The sequence below is a fragment of the Bos grunniens genome, chromosome 2, assembly GCF_055505025.1.
Source record: "Bos grunniens cultivar Pamir isolate PY7600 chromosome 2, Bosgru_T2T1.0, whole genome shotgun sequence".
NCBI classification, from domain to species: domain Eukaryota; kingdom Metazoa; phylum Chordata; class Mammalia; order Artiodactyla; family Bovidae; genus Bos; species Bos grunniens.
This window is the reverse complement of record NC_141166.1, coordinates 84,050,132-84,070,624: the sequence shown is the minus strand read 5'-3', so window position 1 is coordinate 84,070,624 and position 20,493 is coordinate 84,050,132. Positions and strand designations below refer to the sequence as shown.

General features: G+C 38.5%; 1 protein-coding gene across 48 annotated transcripts in view; it reads left to right on the top strand.

Annotated features, from left to right (window-relative positions):
* The window catches only part of QTMAN (queuosine-tRNA mannosyltransferase), a 457,067-nt gene that overhangs the window by 381,925 nt on the left and 54,649 nt on the right, over window positions 1–20,493 (top strand). For 47 of the 48 annotated variants that reach the window (XR_015145715.1, XR_015145716.1, XM_086351432.1 and 44 more), the window contains one exon: window positions 17,575–17,684. The exons of the other annotated variant lie outside the window; for it this stretch is intronic. Coding sequence is in view for 45 of the 47 variants with exons in the window: in XM_086351432.1 (XP_086207558.1) it covers window positions 17,575–17,684 (110 nt within the window). In the remaining 2 variants the exon portion in view is untranslated. The remainder of the gene's footprint in view (window positions 1–17,574; window positions 17,685–20,493) is intronic. 48 annotated transcript variants of the gene reach the window in all.

Below are 20,493 nucleotides of genomic sequence, written 5' to 3'. Positions count from 1 at the left end.
GAAGTCCATTAAGCACATTGATTAATACTAATATTAATACTTAGTATTCAAATATTACCCTTCTCCACATGTATTGATAGGACTTCTTTTGAGACCCCTACCTCAGAGAGCTCCCCAATAATTGCATTACAACATATTAAGTGAAAACCCAAAAGAGAAAGCTAGTAATTCTGCCTGGAAAAGTCAGGCAACACTTCACTGAGAACGTGAGGATAATTGAACAAGGGATTCTGTTAGACACATTACTCCTTGGTGCCTGAGCCACATGTGTTTCAAGAAAGAACACTGAACTAAACCGGTTGTGAACTTGAACTAGCGAGGTAGAAAGATTCAACCAAAACTGGTCTCATTGCTTATCTTCACATTTCCGTGTAATTCTAAATTGAAGGGAACCGGCCAGTGGACACGATGGCTCCATCCCTTCATTCCCTGTATATGGGACTGCCCCCGGGCTAGAGTGAAGTTGGTGATGCCAGCTTGATGCCCCCCATCCTACTGGAGCTCCTTGAAAAGCCCTGTGCTCTTGTGCCAGAGCCCAGAACTTGTGAACTGAGACCACTGAAAAAGCTTTACAGAGATTTCTCTGGTGGCCCAGTGGTTAAGACTTTGTGCTTCCAGTTCAGAGTGTATAGGTTCTATCCCTGGTCAGGGAACTCAGATTCCATATACATACATTGGTGCATGGCCAAAAAAGAAAAATATTCAAAAAAAAAAAAAAGCTTTACCTTCTGCAGATCAACTCTTTAAAAGCCGGCCTCCAGCAAATGTGAAATGGGTGAAGTTTTTGCAAGGCAGGAACCGCCCCATCTCACTTTTTTGTACATTTATCCTCCTCCTAGTGTGAGTCATTTAGCTCTCACCCAGGCATTCCATACTTCCTTTCATTTGCTATTCCACACAATTCTAGCCTTCCTTGTGCATTCTGCACATTTCAAAATCTCATATTCTTGGCCTTCCTACTTTAATCATCGAATTTACATGCTTAGTAATCTAATTCAATATATTAATCCCCAAAGAATACAAGATACATAATATACATACATATAACTTTAAATTAAATCACACCAACGTGTACATTCTTGCTAATATCTTGATGTCTTATCTCCTCCAGGATATTTACATTTTAAAGAGGTTGCTTGTTTACCTGCTTTTCTAAAATGAAACACAAAAAGGAAATTCACTTATTCATCTAACCATCCAGTCATCAAATAATATTTAGGACCAACCTTCTGTGAACGGAGTACTTTGTTAAAACTTTATTGTACTACCAAGATATGAGCCTCACCAATAACTCAGCCCCCCAATGCAGGAGACACGAGAGACTTGGGTTCAATCCCTGGGTCAGGAAGATCCCCTAGAGGAGGAAATGACAGCCCACTCCAGTATTCTTGTCTGACAAATCCCATGAACAGAGGAGCCAGGTGGGGTACAGCCCAGAGGGTCACAAAGAGTTGAACACAACTGAGTGACTAAGCATACCAAGATATACCAAAAGCTCCGGGCTTAGGGAACTTCAGACAGTAAGAGTCATAGATGAGCTTTGTGGACAATGTACTTTCCTTCTTATCTCTCAAATCACAGCACAGAGAGAACAGCTTCTCTTCTTGACTAGAATTTAGACTTCTTAAGGATTGGGTCTCTCATTCTCTTTAGTCATTCTTGCGTCCCAGTGCTTTGTGTAAGTTCTGTCTGATAGACAGACATACGTAGTTCTCCTTCATCGAATGAATTCCTAACTTCAAACAAGGATATTCTTCTCCTAGGGCCAAAAACTTATACTAGATGAGTGATTTTTGCTGTTTTTGTCAATTGTTATAGTTTAATACACTGTAAAAAAATTCTAATTAAATGAACCCACCGGAGAAGGCAATGGCACCCCACTCCAGTACTCTTGCCTGGAAAATCCCATGGACAGAGGAGCCTGGTAGGCTCCAGTCCATGGGGTTGCTATGAGTCGGTCATGACTGAGCGACTTCACTTTCACTTTTCACTTTCATGCATTGGAGAAGAAAATGGCAACCCACTCCAGTATTCTTGCCTGGAGAATCCGAGGGACAGAGGAGCCTAGTGGGCTGCCGTCTATGGGGTGGCACAGAGTCGAACATGACTGAAGCGACTTAGCAGCAGCAGCAGCAGTAGGGTCATAGAGAGTCAGGTAAGACTGAAGTGACTTAGCATGCACAGAACCAACAACATTTTGTTATGTATCATCTTGAATGTAAAGCTGGTCTGCTTGGCATTCATCCTAAAGATAATTGATAATCAAGTAAATAAAAGATCCCTTTATAACCTTTCTTTGGTGGGTTTTGTATTACAAGCCTGATTACAGATGAAAACACTCAATAAGAGGCATTTATTACATCTCTCCTACAAATGCATCAAAGATATAAAACCAGTAGCTTCTTTCTGTGATTTGAATGGTTAAAATTGTCCATCATTTTAATATTTCTCAAGTCTGAAATATACTAACATATATGTTAACTTTTAAGTTTAAGGAACTGAAAAAGTATTAAAAGTATAATAATATTAAGTCAAATTGGAATAAATATTGAAGAAACTCTTTGCAAAAGAAATGAAAAATTAGTTAATTTTGATCTTAAATAATACTATTCCTAGAATATGTGTGAACTTATTCCTAAATGAAAATATTGTCATAAATGAATATACACATACTACTGCATCTTTGGGTAAGTTCTCATTTGGAAAGTATGATATAGATTTCATTTTGTAAAAATGAATTCCATAAAATTTGAGTCTAAAGCAGAAGGAACAGATTTTGTAATGTTTACCTTTTTAAAAGGTTACCTTTATTTTAGGATGTTTGTGGGAAATTCAATTTCTGGTGCCATTCAAATCCATAAAAATGAGTGAATTATGTAGTCAGGAACAAAATTATTTCATGTACCAGCCAATATCATTCCATAATCCTCCCGGAAAAGATGATTGTCAGACAGACTACTTCTTGGCAAAAAATGCCTTCTCTGTCTTATCTCTTTCTTAAACTTCATTCTCTGTTTCTCAAGATGGACCCAGGCACAGGGAAGTTCTTAGCACCAGCAGCCCACAAACCCTGTTGAGGTTTTGCTAAGGAGGGATTTTGGTCTTGCATACATGGCACACTCTTCCCTGGGAGAAGTGCATTCTGCCAGCTCTCCCTAAGAAGCAGGGGGTTTCCTCCATCCCACTTCCACCTGTCCACCTGTTTGATCTTCGTTATTCTGAGCTGCTTTTCCATCTATTGTGTGGTTCAGGAGGGTTTATGTCTTACTGTTGTAGAAGATTACATTTGCACTGTATTTCCACTTCTCCTTGTTGCCTTTGGATAACATCCAAGTGAAGAAGGGGGTAAATGACCATTGATTCGTCCAATTTCTGTTGTAATTATTTAGGAAAGTGATTTGATATGATGTTACAATAGTTCTAGGAAGGAATGATGAGCATCTAAACCATATCAAGAAAAGAGAAATAAACTTGGGTGGTAATATGATGTTGGTTCAGGATTAATATATTGTTGTGAGGGTGTCTGAGCTAATTGTGGGTTTGGTGACAAGATTAATGGTGTCATTTGACAGAATTAAGGATACTGTCCTGAGAAGACAAATTCAGTTAAGGACATGTGTGCCTTTATACACAAACTTTACTTTTAATCACATTTGTATTAATAACTGTGTTGTAGATGATAAGTGCCATTTATTGAGTGCTTATGATATTATTTGCACATGTAACGTATTTGACACTTTAGATGCCTTTGTGTGTAACTATCAAGGTAAACTTGAAAAGTTCGACAATGACACATTCTGCTTGTACTAGAAATAACTGATGGTAAAGTATTGCAAACTTTATTTTTTGTCCAATTATAGTGGCTATCAAACTCACTAGACTATTCTTAAATTCCCAGTTCTATAAATGAAGACTAACACAATGATGATTATAATTATTATAACAGTAGTTATAATAGCAGCCATCACTTATTGTGTATTCTTTGTTTCCCGGGCACTGAAAATTGTTCTGTATACATCATCTAAGTTAATCCTCTCAACAGCTCGTTGAACTGAGTGTTATTAGCCAGATTCGGAGAAGGCAATGGCACCCCACTCCAGTACTCTTGCCTGGAAAATCCCATGGATGGAGGAGCCTTGTGGGCTGCAGTCCATGAGGTGGCTAAGAGTTGGACACGACTGAGCGACTTCACTTTCACTTTTCACTTTCATGCATTGGAGAAGGAAATGGCAACCCACTCCAGTGTTCTTGCCTGGAGAATCCCAGGGACGGGGGAGCCTGGTGGGCTGCCGTCTATGGGGTCGCACATAGTCGGACACGACTGAGGTGACTTAGCAGCAGCAGCGGCAGCAGCAGCAGCAGCCAGATTGTTACGATGAAGAAATTAAATCTCATACGGGTTTGGTAATTTGTCCTGGATTACAGCTACTAAATATCAGAACTAAGATTTTTTAACTATTTCACTAGATTCTATCATCTATGTAAACTATTTTACTTCACTTATTCTGATAAAACACACAATTAGTAATATAGTCATAGATTGATTATTATTAGCTTCCAATAAGCATCTTTTTTTCTTCTTTCAGCTGTACAGGCACCACTAAAGCAGACTATTTAATCAGAAAGATCTCTCACCAAATACACTAACATACTTGACTTTGTTATCCATTCTTGACCAGAAATAAATTGTTCTGATACCTACTAGCAATCAGTAGACTTAACTAATTAAGACTTTGGTTCATGAGGCTTCTCATTTTGGAGAGTCATTTCTTGAACAATATAGTTAATTTTGAGCATGTGATGCTGTCACCATATTCAGAGTCTTTTATTCTTTTCCATATAAATTGTTAGTCTACTTTGGCACCTAATATGAGTAGTTCTTAATACCTTTAAATAATAAGCAACAAAAGACTGGGTAGTGAAATTCGGGTCTGAACTTTTTTCTTTTATGCTATGGGACTAAGTAGAATAATACAGATTTATTTCATTTATGAGACTCTAGGAGAAGAGAGGAGATACATAATTAATACTGTTTATGAGATGAAAAAATGCAACATATGCAGCAACAAGAACACGTCATTTTGCGCAGGTCTTTATAGAACAGACATCCCACATTGTGTTCCTCCTTTCCCACAGTCGTTGCCATGGCAATCTGGTATGCTTCGCAGTTGCTGCTGAGTAAGGGAGATGTCTCTTCTAGGAGATCTCTGTGTCAGCCAAAAAAACACAGCAGTCTCATTTGAGTCTAGAAATAAGACAAAATATATAAAATGAACAGGATTTTAGCATTTTTCTTCCCATTGGAGAAATTTCTTATGAGTCACTCTACCCATTTCTACTTTAACATTTTTCAAATCAGAAGTTTTGGAGTAGATTTTTCTCTTCAAATTAAGATTCTTTGCCAGATGATTGAAGACCTTGTCATTTCTAGATGTGACAAAATGTCCACAATGGAATATGAAAACCTGTTATTAAGAATTGAAATTCATTTGGGTGAAAGGCATCTAATAATCCAGGCCATGTTTAATCCTCCATTTTAAAAAAAAACACATGATCCTTCATGTCATTTCATAGACCTATCCTATTATAATTTAAAAAATGTAACTATCTGTATTCAGCCATGACGAAGCTATCATTCACTCACTCCAAAGATCTCTAAAGTCAAAGGATTTCACTGTTGTGGTTGAGATTTCAGACTAATTGTAAGAGGACAACATACGATTCAATTTTGAGATAATGTAAATGAACACATTCATGAAATCATCAGTAGTTTATAAATGTTCCTGCATGATTCGAAGGGAGATGGGATTTCACAGGGATGAATGACTACCACTAATAGTAAAGTCAAAGTCAGTAAAGGAGACGGTGAGCAAGGAGTGGGAGAGAGGAGCAGAGATGTCTTCCAGACTCAGGATTATAGGCACAAGAGCTGTGGATGGAAAACAGCAAAAAAAAAAAAAAAAAAAAAAAGAGGAGGATGGGAATGATTGAGTATCAACATTCATTTGAGGGAATGAGTTGATTGAAATATTTGAATGTTGGCTAGAGGGGCTTAATTTCAATGTAATGGTTTTTAGGACACACTTCAGAAAAGAGATATAAAGGGAAACTCATATAGAAGAAGAAAATGTAAGAATTATTCTGGAGGCTGAGTTGGCAGAGGGAGAGTCTGAAATTCACTGGAGTTGTCAAGTATGAAGTGATAACGTTGTACTATAAAAATAGATTATCAAGGAAGTCTTAAATTTTCTGTATGAGAAGAATGGCAAGATTGGTTATGGGTTGCTTATCAGGACTACTGGGACACAGCTTCTTTGTGTTCAGAAATGAATCATGCTTGAGTCCTAGAACATTGGGTGGATGAAGACGTGTCAGTACAAGAGAGGAGCTCAGTCATTAATGCTGTATTTGATAAGGCAGCAGTTCAGTTTTTAAGTATTAGAGATGAGTTGTCTTTGGAAGAGCCAAGTGAAGACTCTTGTGTAGTCACCTCATTATATAAATAATTAAAAAGGTAATTTATAGTTGGTGGCAATAAAAATATTAGATTCATGAGAGATGAACTAGATTTAGAGTCAACTCAGAATAATAACTTTAAACTATCAGTTCAGTTCAGTCGCTCAGTTGTGTCTGACTCTTTGCAACCCCATGAATCGCAGCACACCAGGCCTCCCTGTCCATCACCAACTCCCAGAGTTCACTCAGACTCACGTTCATCGAGTCGGTGATGCCATCCAACCATCTCATCCTCTGTCGTCCCCTTCTCCTCCTGCCCCTAATCCCTCCCAGCATCAATGAGTCAACTCTTCGCATGAGGTGGCCAAAGTACTGGAGTTTCAGCTTTAGCATCATTCCTTCCAAAGAACACCCAGGGCTGATCTTCAGAATGGACTGGTTGGATCTCCTCGCAGTCCATGGGACTCTCAAGAGTCCTCTCCAGCACCACAGTTCAAAAGCATCAATTCTTCAGTGCTCAGCTTTCTTCACAGCCCAACTCTCACATCCATACATGACCACAGGAAAAACCATAGCCTTGACTAGACAGACCTTTGTTGGCAAAGTAATGTTTCTGCTTTTCAATATGCTGTCTAGGTTGGTCATAACTTTTCTTCAAGGAGTAAGCGTGTTTTAATTTCATGGCTGCAATCACCATCTACAGTGATTTTGGAGCCCAGAAAAATAAAGTCTGACACTGTTTCCACTGTTTCCAAAACTATTTCCCATGAAGCGATGGGACCAGATGCCATGATCTTCATTTTCTGAATGTTGAGCTTTAAGCCAACTTTTTCACTCTCCTCTTTCACTTTCATCAAGAGGCTTTTTAGTTCCTCTTCACTTTCTGCCGTAAGGGTAGTTTCATCTGCATATCTGAGGTTATTGATATTTCTCCCGGCAGTCTTGATTCCAGCTTGTGTTTCTTCCAGCCCAGCGTTGCTCATGATGTACTCTGCATGTAAGTTAAATAAGCAGGGTGACAATATGCAGCCTTGACGTACTCCTTTTTCTATTTGGAACCAGTCTGTTGTTCCATGTCCAGTACTGACTGTTGCTTGCTGACCTGCATATAGGTTTCTCAAGAGGCGGGTCAGGTGGTCTGGCATTGTCATTTCTTGAAGAATTTTCCACAGTTTATTGTGATCCACACAGTCAGAGGCTTTGGCATAGTCAATAAAGCAGAAATAGATGTTTTTCTGAAACTCTTTTGCTTTTTCCATGATCCAGCAGATGTTGGCAATTTGATCTCTGGTTCCTCTGTCTTTTCTAAAACCAGCTTGAACATCTGGACGTTCATGGTTCACGTATTGCTGAAGCCTGGCTTGGAGAATTTTGAGCATTACTTTACCAGTGTGTGAGATGAGTGCAATTGTGCGATAGTTTGAGCATTCTTTGGCATTGCCTTTCTTTGGGATTGGAATGAAAACTGACCTTTTCCAGTCCTGTGGCCACTGCTGAGTTTTCCAAATTTGCTGGCATATTGAGTGCGGCACTTTGACAGCATCATCTTTCAGGATTTGAAATAGCTCAACTGGAATTCCATCACCTCCGCCAGCTTTGTTTTAAACTATATGCCAGGCCTAATTCTGCACAGGAGGAATACAGGGTAAACAGAGGGTGAGCTCTGCCCTCAGGGAACTTACAACATAGTAGAGTGAGTAGGAGAAACTTTGAAAGTACTATCGTTCAATAAGGTATGTAAACATTGTAGGAAAGGGGAAATAGATCATCGTTAGAGATTTGAGATGGCTACATTTGCTGGGTAGCAGGAAAAACAAGAATAAATAAGATTCCACAAAAGAGAAATTTAAATGTTATAAAAAGAACTAGATGTATGGTTTGAAATATCATTGAATTAGAACTAACGTAAATGTCCATTAGTAGGAGAATTTACTTTAAATTGTGAAATATTAGATAAACACTATTAAATTAGATATCTATATGCACTGACGTATGTAGATATATGTGATGTATTTAGTGAAAATGGAAAGTGCAGAATGATAGTAATCTCATGTTTATAAACTAAAACATAAATAAAAATGCACTCATATATTTGTGCATATGCATAGAAATTGGTCAGGAAGCCTACTCACCAGTTATTAATAGTGCTTACGTTTGAGGAGTAGAATCAGGAGAATCAGAAAACAGGGGCTTTCAGTGCATACATCATATATTTCAGAATTATTTTTAATTTAATGCAATGGACATGCGTTTTTATCATTGAAATTCATACTGAAATAATTATAGATTCACACACAGTTGTAAGAAATTGTTCCTGTCCTACAACTCCCTGAGGTTCAGTTCTTTCTTATTTTTTCTTTTTGTCCATTTTCTCTGTTGTTTACATTGGGTAAACTCTGTTTACCTCAAGAACACTGATTCTGTTCTCTGCCATATCCTATTATTGTGCTCATCCAATGAGTTTCAAATTTTCTATTATATTTTTTGGTACTGTTATTTCCATTTGACCGATGCTGAGATTGAGCATGTGAAAACTTAACTGTAAGCTTCCTGGAAGTCAGGGTAAAGCAGGAAAAAAAAATTATGCATCTTCCTTTATGAGAAGTAGAAACACAACAATTCTCAATAATGTCAAAGAATTTCCTAGTCTTCTCCTAAGAGAAAGTTCACTACTACAGGAGTAGTTCTCAGAATAACCAGTAAGCGACTGAATGTGCGCTTCCTCAGTGACTCAGTGGTAAAGAATTCACCTGCGATGCAGAAGAAACATGAGTCACAGGTTCAATCCTGGGTTTGGGACGATCCCCTGGAGGAGGAAATGGCAACCTACTCCAATATTCTTGGCTTGGAAATCCCATGGACAGAGGAGCCTGGCAGGCTACAGTCCATAGGGTTATAAAGAGTCAGACACGCACACTGAGAGCTGAATGTATTTTCTACATATCTCTTGAGGGAAATGTTATAGTCCAAAAGAAAATCTAAATGATTACTCAGTCTCAAATTACAGCCCAGGTCACCACAGTTGACAAGGAGAAACGTTATTACAGAGGGAAACAGAAGGACTTAGTAATGAGTTGAGGAAAGAGCTTAGGTCCATAGAAACTCCCAGGTCTGAGAGGAAGTAATTACATACATTGTGATGGTTTAAAAGTATGTGTAACAGTAGCTGCTAAGTAACATCCCCAGAGTGGGAAAGACCCAGTTTATCTTAATTAAGACACTTCATGGCAGACCAGTTATTTGAGTCATGGGTTTCTATGGGCTTTCTGGCAAAAACTGTAGAAAAAGAGAGGTCATTGACAAGTTAGACAGCTGAATGAAATTACTGTCTACAATATCCAGGAAGAGTGGGAATCATTGTTCAGCAGAAACCTGGGGGGTCTGGACTTTCAGCAGAGGGAGGTTTAAAAGGGAATCATGTTGAGAGACCTACTGGGAAAAATGATTCCTTGAATTTGGTTTTCACTGGGTGGCCTGCTGGATGGAATGAGTGGGAAGATTTCATTGAGGAGGTCGTTAGGTTGTAGTCTAAATACACTATTTGGAAACCAAGCTAGGATTGCTTCTAAGAAAGTCAGTCGTATCAAATGTAGGAGGAAATATGAAATGAGAATGAAGGTGGACACAGGTGGGTATTAGTATTGTTGTAGAGCATTTTCATCTAAGAGAATGAAAGAATGGTAGCGAAGATGTAGGAAAGACCCAGGAAGTAAGAAAGGAGGATGTAGCTAGTATTCTAAGATGAAAGGATCTGTGAAAAGTCACCCAGAAGGAGTATATTATTGGAACTGTTGTTGTCGATAAATGGTGTCAGGTCAAAAGGATAGCTCAAAAATGCCCAAGATACACATGAAGAAATTGTGGAGGAAGGAATAGGATCACAGGTTTTAGGAAGGAAACTGACCGTGAGAAGGCAGATTTCTCAAGAAGATACAAGGTAGAACATCTAGAGCTCTAACAGACTTTGGATGTGGAAAGGCACACATCTCTGCCTCTGCTCTTGAAAGGAAAGATGAGAATATGAATGTGCAGATGGCTTGAAACCCTGATATGCATAAATTAGAACTGTATTTTTCTGTGACTTACTTTCTGTACAATGGCCCATTTCAATATGGTGATGGAAAGCTCAAGCCATTCAAGACTCTCTGTCTTCCATTTTCCTGGTCCTTATTTCTCTCAGGCCACTGCTGAGGGACCCCTTGCTTCTATCAGTCTGTCAGTAGCTCTGTGATTTTTCCATGACCTTCAAGGAAATCCTGGCTCCAAGTTGATGCCTGCATGGCTCAGTGAAAGTGAAGTGAAGTCGCTCAGTCGTGTCCGACTCTTTGCGACCCCATGGCCTGCAGCCTACCAGGCTCCTCCATCCATGGGATTTTCCAGGCAAGAGTACTGGAGTGGGGTGCCATTTCCTTCTCCAGAGGATCTTCCTGACCCAGGGATCCAGCCCGGGTCTCTCACAAATGTCCCCAGTACTGTGTGCATACCCTTAGACATTCACTGTCTGGAGTCATGCTTCTGCCTCACCCACGAAGTGCAGTGCATGGCTCGAGGACTCTCACACTTCTGTTCTCCTCAAGTCTGCCCCATCAGTCTTCCATTTTTCTTGTCTAGAGGTGGAACACTGACCTGGTGCAGGAAGGTATATGCTCCATTCACATGGCATTTCACTTATCTACTTGTACCTGTCTGAAGCCCTTACCATTTCTGCAAAGGCTTTTGCTCCTGTGACCAGCCAAAAAGACTCTCCCTTTTTTTGTCGGGGTTAGGAGGCTTTTCCTCTGGGTCATACCTTCCCCAAAGTAATGAACATAACCATCTTATTTTCTTGAATATTTTGGGATGGCAGGGAGATGGACTAAACTAGTTAGCATTTCTAAAATATTGAAATGCCACAAATACCAAAGATGAAGAGAATGAGAGTTTATTGTGTACCTGCAAAGTACCAGGCACTTCATCCCTAACAACATTTTAAATGTAGATATTATTTTTACCCCTGTCTAAAGATGAAAAAACTGAGGCTGTGCAAGTTTATACAACATACAAATAAATAGTCGTATCTCTGGTGAGTGGCAGAGCCACTTCTCTCTGAAATGTACACTTCATTCTTCCTCTGAAAGTAAAGGGCAGAATGCAGTGTGAATAACATTCAGAGAAAGCCATAGTGAATATTCCTGGCTCTAGTCACCTGTAACTAAATGATGGTGGAAAGGGCTGGTGGAGTTAGAGAAAGGAAGGCACTGGTGGATATCAGAGGGAGGGAGAGGTGGAGAAGTTGATGCCTCATAAGACTATCTGTTGAATTCTATTCAAAGCACCATATTAAAAGCAGAAGCAGCACCTGTGGCAGGAAGCCAAAACTGATCATTGCTGGCAGACATATAGAGGGATAATCAAAGGATAATAGAGAGGTAAGTGATCATAACAACTAGCACAGGGTGGCAGACAGAAGCCTTATGTTTTGGAATAAGGAACACAGGACTGAATTTGAAAGTAACATGGTACTTCATAACAAGGAAGCAAAGATGGAGGGTATAAGAAAAGGTGAAGAAATTTGAAACCATGATGTTGGAGAGATCATATAATCCCATGTTACTCCCCCATTTTCTTATTGCCACATCTTATCCAGTGGGTTTTAACTTCAAGTAGCAATCTAAGAATTGTTCATTGCTTGATGATCTGGAAACAATACCATGGACTGAAGGTACCAGCTCTCTTTTCCTTCTCTTTATATGTAGGAAGAAAGAAAGGAAGAAGTCGAAAACTGTACAGAAGAAAGAAAATGACTTTAGAGTAATTTGACATGATTTCAAATGCAGATGCAATTTCTTCTGTGTGATCGTGAATGAAGGAATAGTTATATTTGTATGACCACTTGGTTGAGAGGCTTTAAGGTTATGATCAGGTGCCTAGTATAGGACCCTAAACACAGCAGGAGCTCTGCAAATGTAAATCATTTTTCCTACACCTTTATTCATTCAACAGATATTTTTAAAGCAGTTAATTTTATGCCACAGATAATGTATTAATCAGCATAGGCCACCTTATACTGAAGTAATAAAGACCCCTTAATCTCATTTGCTTAAACACAACAGAAGTTTAATTCTCCCACTAACTAAGAAGTCTGCTGTTTATTTAGATGGCTTTATTGGGCATCTCTTCTCCATGTAGCAGTCCAGATCACTTCAGTCTTTTATCCTAACTGTCTTGATATAAGACCTCTTCAAGGATCACTACAACAGAGAAAGTGCTGTCCAGAACTGCTCTTAGAAATTTCTGCCTGGAAGTGACACACATCACTTAGCTGGCAATCCATTGGTCAGAACTAGTCCTGTAGCCTCTCCTACTTCAAGGGGATGAATATGGAGTCTTCTGTGTGCCCAGAAGAAGAGAAGAACTGGATATTGATGCATACAAGGAATGCCTTCCACTAGCAAGGCACTAGGTACTTAGTAGTAAACAAAGTAGGCATCATTTATCTTTTCCTCATGGACCTCTCAATCCAGAGTGATATGGGAAAGCTATGGCATCTGAAAAGAGCCAGGTTTCTTCCCAGGCAAGGCAAGGAACTAGATCAAAGTGATTGCATTCAATAAGTATAATGTTATGTGGGAAAACAGGAAAGGGTAACAGTTGAGTATAAGTGACAAGTATGGAGAACTTAGCAATCCTCAATAAATATTTACTGAATGAATGTTAAGAATAAGAAGAAATTTAGCTCTAAAAAAACTAAATGGGAAAGGCGACAGAGAGAGAACAGATATAGGAAGAAAAAACACATGGAAACAGTTTATGCTTTTCAAATGTTCTGAATAATATTTGGGAATAAAAGCTGTTCTTGCTATATCTGCTGCTTCCAGTAAGCCTGAAATATTCTGTGCTGGTCTCTTCTGCCATAGTTGGGCTGCGGAGGAATGCGTTCCCAGCCAGACTGTTTCATTCTTACCTAGTCAAGAATGTGGGAATTGTTGGGAGACTTGGACTCTGACTCATCTTCTAGAATGTTTTATGGTGAATCAAGATAGCTTGATGGGCAGCTGTCAAATATGGAAGTGTCACAGGCAGTGAGTAAATGTACCACTATAAATACTGAAAATGCTGCAGAGTTAGGCAAAAACCTTTATGAATACAATTGTATGGCAGAATCTTAGAGAGAGGTGATTCCTTAAAGCTTTAAAATGATTTATATAAAAAAGATTTATTAAAGGAATGATAGAAAACAAGTAAAAAAAGACATTTATAATATATCCCCTACACATAAACCCTGTTAACATTTCAGTATAGTTTAGCTGGTACTCTATCACCTCCCTTTTACTTAACAGTATTTTCCACATCAAAAAATATACTTCTGCAAAATTATTTTTCATGGCTGCATGGTATTGTATCATATGTATGTCTCAAAATATATTTCTTTATCATCCCATTAGGTTGTTTACAGATCATTGCCATTATAAACAATGCTGTTAAAAACTTACCTTGACTGAATTTCTATGCATCTCTTTATTTCAGAGAGTAATTTTTCTAATTGGAATTAGAATTGGAATTACTATAGTAAGAATTATGTATAATTCAAGGCTTATTATGTACATTACCAAATTGCCCTCTAAAATATTGTTGCAATTTATATTACTACCAACAGTGGATAAGAGCAGAAGAGTGTTTAGGAATCCATAGTCTACAAATGTGGTTATAGAGAATTGACTATATTATAAAAATGTGTTTAATCTTGTCAGCTGTTCACAAAAAGGGGCCCTTAAAATATTTTTAAATCCTCCATCCTATATTTCATGCCTTACGCTAAAATCATAAGTATGAGAATTTCACATTAGATTTCTTAGAAAAGAATTTGAGACGGATTCACATATTCTACTAAATGGGCTCATTAATATCATGGGTGCTAGGATAAGATCAATGAATAATTCATTGGATATCTGCAATGATTTTCTCTGTTGACAGAATATATTGAGATCTGCCATTGATATATCCAGGCCTTGCTATATGGCTGTTAAATATCCATTCACGTCTTTAATGATCCTCTGAATAGTAGGCAACTTCTTGTTTGTCTAGAGAAAACCAAGAAAACTTCAGCTGAATTGACTATGTAAACTGAAAAAGATATAGATGAAATAGTCAAGTGTCTACTTATAATATGTATTGCACTAATTTAGACATAAATAATACTTTAAAACACATATCATGCATAGAGTATTTTTATAAGTATTTCTCTTTTCTCAACCTTATAGTTCATGAAGCAGTTTTAGTTCAGCTCCCATGCATTCTTGACATCAGAAAGGTACCACCTTTTCAGGCAGCTGGTATGTTTCTACCACCTGTCATCTGGAATTTAGTCTAAGTAGTTTTGGGGTACAAGATTGTGAGAATATATGATGCCGTCCCTGGAAATCTTTCCTCCAGCTTAAAAGCCCACTTACTACTCATGGTCTCTAGTAACCACTTACTCTGATACTTTTTTTAGTGATCTTTAAAATACTTGTTTTCAACAGTACTTTCAATTATTAAGTCATATCTCCCAAAATAATTACTAACTCCATATTAAATTCCTTGACTTCTGTTTTTACCAGTCCCATCAAGTGAAGGACTGCTAAAACTATTGAAAATTCTCATCAATTGGCGTCTTAGATTTAAGGCAACTGCCTTAAACTGTACTTTGTGAAAAATAAAGTGAGAGAGTGCCTGGTATTATGAGAGACTTTATAAGGACTTTAGATAAAATGCCTCTTTTTCTGAGGGATAATTATGCAGAAGAAAAATCTCACCTTACATTCATCTATATATTACAGTTTAAACAGAAAGAGAGGGGATCTATACAAATCTCTTTTGTGTTCTTATGCAAAGTGACTATTGAATATGAAAGCTTTTTTCCACCTATAAAAAATGTCTTAAGAATACAGTAGGATTGTCATGCATTTATCTTGTATAGAAACACTGAAAATATAGGTTCATGGATCCTACTTCTTTGAAAATATTCACATTGGAATTTTTTAAGAACTACAGCTTCTACCCAATTAAACATCCTTCCAATTCCAAACTGCATCTACTTTTATTTTAATACGAAACAAACAAACCAACAAACAAACAAGCAGCAGAAAATATTTAGAATAGATATTCTCTTAAGGAACCGTAGTGAAAATTTTTGTAACTCAGAATGAAAAATTTAGAGAATCGAGTGGCTAAATTTCCCTGTAGTGTTTCTCCCTCTTTAAAATATGTTATATTGTTTCCATTCTTTTCATCTAAGTATTTCCAGAGTAAAATAACCTATGTTACAGATTAGGTGGCAGCTATTTGATCGATGTGGTTGAAGATAGCATATGGGGTATTCTTTAAATATTTAAAATCTTTGTTCTTGCCCATTGCAGTAGAATATACGAAAATTACCCCCAAAACTTCCCAATAGTACATGTATGTAATACCTGTCATCTTAAAAAGCAATGAACATTTTACCACTGCTTTCTTTGTTATTTGAAGCAAATCAAAGTGAGAGATACAGAGCTTAAAATAAATTGTTACAGAACTCTAATTCTATAAGATCTTACAATTCCAGGAGATTATAAATGCCGTTTTAAAATGTTAATCAGAAGATGCATTTGTTTTAATTCTTGATACTGAAAATATTGACTGAATTGTGAATTAACACATTTAGGGTTGCAGATGTCATTTTTCATGAGATTTCCTGAATGATGTAATTTTCATATTTCATATAGCAGTTTGATCAATTTACAGATTTATTTTACATAATTAGTTGGTAAATGAGAAATTCAATTGCTGATATATAACTATTCCTCTGTAATATAGAAAATAAGTTTAAATTCTGAATTATAAATAAAAAAGCAAATATTTTGAAGACATCTGGTCCACATCTGTCTGAAATAAGATAATTTAAAACAGTGTAATTAACTGCAAGAAATACTGAAATATTCACACCTTAGAATGTAAAAAATAACTCATTCCATTTTAGTGTGATTTTTTGAATTGTTGAATTTTTTTTTTTTAATTTTAGTGTCCTTTAGCCTCTCATTCTGTCATTACAAAGAAGACTGACAAGCTAAACAAACAAAAATAATCCATGTTTTTCAAAGCTTCTAATAAATGAAAGAATTATCTTTATTACTATTCTTTTATGTGTTGACTAACCTCCACTCCTAAGTTAATACTCAGCAGACTTAGACTCAGGCCTACCCCCTTTTGATGTATTTATAATTCTCCATTCAATTATTTAAAATGAGAGATTAGTGAGAGAGTCTGTAATCTCACTCCCTAAATTGTGTATTCCTTGTGGACACAAAGAAACTCAGTAAATGTGAGAGGGAGGTATTCAGACTCACGGAAATGAAAAACATCTTTGGTATATTCTCATGATCAGTAGAGAATTGTCGTTTGAAGACTGATCTTTTCTTTTGTTAAAAACCTGTGTTAAGTGGAATATTAACCATTTTAGGAGAAAGGAAAATACGCTAGACTTTCTATGCATGCCTGCTCAGTCACTTAAGTCATGTCCGACTCTGTGCGACGCTATGGACTGTGTAGCCTGCCAGGTTGCCATGCCTTCCTCCAAGGGATCTTCCCAAGCCAGGGATCGAACCCGTGGTGTCTCCTGCATCCCAGACAGATTCTTTACCGGTGAGCCACCCAGGAAGCCCAGACTTTCTATGTTCTAACCCCAAAATGTGAAAAACGTGATACATTTCTTCCTGAATGAAAAGCTGCAGAACCTTAAAACTTTGATAGGACTGAATTTCGATCCATCATAGAGAAGTTAGGGGTTCCCTGGTGGTTCAGATGGTAAAGAATCTCTCTGCAATGCAAGAGACCCAGGTTGAATCCCTGGGTTGGGTAGATCCCCTGGAGAAGAATTTGGCTACCCACTCCAGTATTCTTGACTGGAGAATCCCATGGACAGAGGAGCCTGACAAAGTTAGATTCATGAACACACACAACAATAATGCTACAGTATAAGGGTGGGGGAAGATCTCTGCTCTGATGCCAGAGGCTCTCCTAACAGTAGACCAGGAGAAGAATTGAGCCTATGAGAAGTGAAAACTCTTTTCCTAATACATGCCCTAAGATATCACAAGTTATATTTTGTGTTTTTACTTCCAGGGAGCATGATAAAGATCCAGAGAGTTTTTTTAAGGTATTGATGCATCTTAAGGACTTAGGACTCAATTTCCACGTATCTGTCCTTGGAGAAACCTTCACAGATGTCCCAGGTATCTCTCTTGTATTTTCTAGTGTGTATTTTTATAGATGATATAAGCTCTACAACTTAAGTATTAATTTCCATGTTTCCCTTTGTTAGAATAATCAAGATGAGCACTGTTAACCAAAAGATTATACGATGGCATTAAAGTGTGATTCAATTAAAAAAATACTTAAGTAAGCATTCTTTGATTTAAGTTGAGAACGTGAAGTCATCTCTTTTATCAAATATAGTTTATACAATGCATCTTGATGTAAATAAAATATATTGCTTTAGGCATCTTAATAGTTAAGGAAAGTGGGAATTTGTAATTGGATATACAACCTCTCACCTCAGGGTCACTGGTTTGAATCCTACTCTCTCTGGTAATGGCTGAAATACATTACCATCTGTTAGGTGGCCTGTGTAAAGCATTTTGGCATCAAACTTGTAAAGCAGAGTAGATATATATCATAGCTGTCATTGGTCCATGCTTTTTTAATTACTTGAGAAAGCAAACAGAAATCTGAAGCTGATAGCAGCAAGTCTTCTCATCCCTAATGCCATAGGGAGCTTCTTCTGAACGATTTCCTTCACCCTGCATCCTCACTGAGCATATCTGTGTCAGAAGATGGGAATCTTGACCACCATTCTAAGGTCTTAAATGTTCATGTTTTTTAAGTTTTGGATATTCAACTTTTTTTGTAAACTCCAAGTATGCATGAGTGGGTTCTCAGTTGCTAAGTCTTGTCTGACTCTCTGCAACTCCGTGGACTATACCCCACCATGTTCCTCCATGCATGGAATTTCCCAGGTAAGAATACTGGAGTGAGTCACCGTTTCCTTCTCCAGGGAATCTTCCCAACTCAGGGATGGAACCTGCATCTCCTGCATTGGCAGGCAGATTCTTTACTACTGAGCCACCTGGGAAACCCAAACCCCAAGTATGCAGACAAGGAAAGTTCGTATCATCATGCTCTATGACTCTTAAAGTATTAGTCACTCAGTCGTGTCCAACTCTTTGCACCCCGATGAACTGTAACCCACCAGGCTCCTCCATCCATGGGATTTTCCAGGCAAGAATACTGGGGTGGGTTGCCATTTCCTTTAAGGACCATGTAAACGTTACCCTCACTTAGCCAGTACTTTGTGATTCTGGTATGATGTGAGGAAGTACACCGAGCTTGTACCTCAGTAGCCTCATCTGATATGGCTCATCCTCTGCCCCCTGCACTTGTAGACACCAGCTTCTTTTTAGTTCCTCTAAATTTCCAAACTTCTTTAAACCTCTGGATATTTGCCTGCTGCTGCTGCTGCTGCTGCTGCTAAGTCACTTCAGTTGTATCCGACTCTGTGCGACCCCAGAGATGGCAACCTACCAGGCTCCGCCTTCCCTGGGATTCTCCAGGCAAGAACACCGGAGTGGGTTGCCATTTCCTTCTCCAATGCATGAAAGTGAAAAGTGAAAGTGAAGTTGCTCAGTATTGCCTGACTCTTAGCAACCCCATGGACTGCAGCCTACCAGGCTCCTCCATCCATGGGATTTTCCAGGCAAGAGTACTGGAGTGGGGTGCCATTGCCTTCTCTGCGACATTTGCCTATTTGTTTGTTATTCATTTGATCTCAGCTCAGGTGTATTTTCTTTCAGTGTGAAACTTTATCATGGTCTCATGGCACCCTATACTTTTACCTTATGATACTTTCCTTAGTTTCTAATCATATAATTATGTGAAATTTCTTATCTCACTGCCACACATACACACAAACACAAAGTAGAACATAGGTGCTGGGTAGACAAAGGTTGTGACCATCTCATTCATCAGTGTTCCTCAAAGCCTAGTGCAGTGCCTGACACAAGGCTGGAACTCAGTAAGTGAGTGTTGGGTAAACAGGTAGAAATACTGTGAACTTCCTACCTTCAAGCAATTTATAGTTTTCTTAAAGAAGGAACAGTTTTGCGTAAGCAGAGGAAACAGGAAGGGAAACACAGGACAATATAATTATACATGAGTACTGACACATGTGGCTTACTTAGAGTAGAATGTTAATGGAAGGGCTAGCACTTGAATAGCCAGAGGATTAGGATTAGGATCCCAAAAGGGGAAGCAACATGGGAAAAGCATGGAGAAGCAAATATTACAGATACTATACTGAAATGAGAGAACAATTTCAGGGATTAGTGCTATGAGATCCCTAAGTAGAATAGAAGATTCTGCATACAAAAGTTAGTAAGTAAGTAATACATAGACAGGGTAGAGCCAAAGTATGGAGGATCTGCAAAGTAGGTTGCTGCTGCTGCTGCTGCTGCTAAGTCGCTTCAGTCGTGTCCGACTCTGTGCGACCCCAGAGACGGTAGCCCACCAGGCTTCCCCATCCCTGGGATTCTCCAGGCAAGAACACTGGAGTGGGTTGCCATTTCCTTCTCCAATGCACGAAAGTGAAAAGTGAAAGTGAAGTCACTCAGTCGTTCCCGACTCTTAGCGACCCCACGGACTGCAGCCTACCAGGCTCTTCCGTCCATGGATTTTCCAGGCAAGAGTACTGGAGTGGGGTGCCATTGCCTTCTCCGGCAAAGTAGGTTAGGTAAAAGTAAAAAATAGGGAGCCTTGGTCTTGAACTGGAAAGAGATATGATGAAACCTGTATTTTAGGAGGATTTCTGTTGCAGTGATATGTAGGCAAAATCACAGTAAGACTGCAGAGACATCCAAGCATGGGCTCTGTGAGGTGGTTTGTTATTGTTCAGTCACTAAGTCATGTCCGACTGTTTGTGACCCTAGGGACTGCAGCACACCAGACTTCCCTGTCTTCCGCTCTTTCTGGAGTTTGCTCAAAATCATG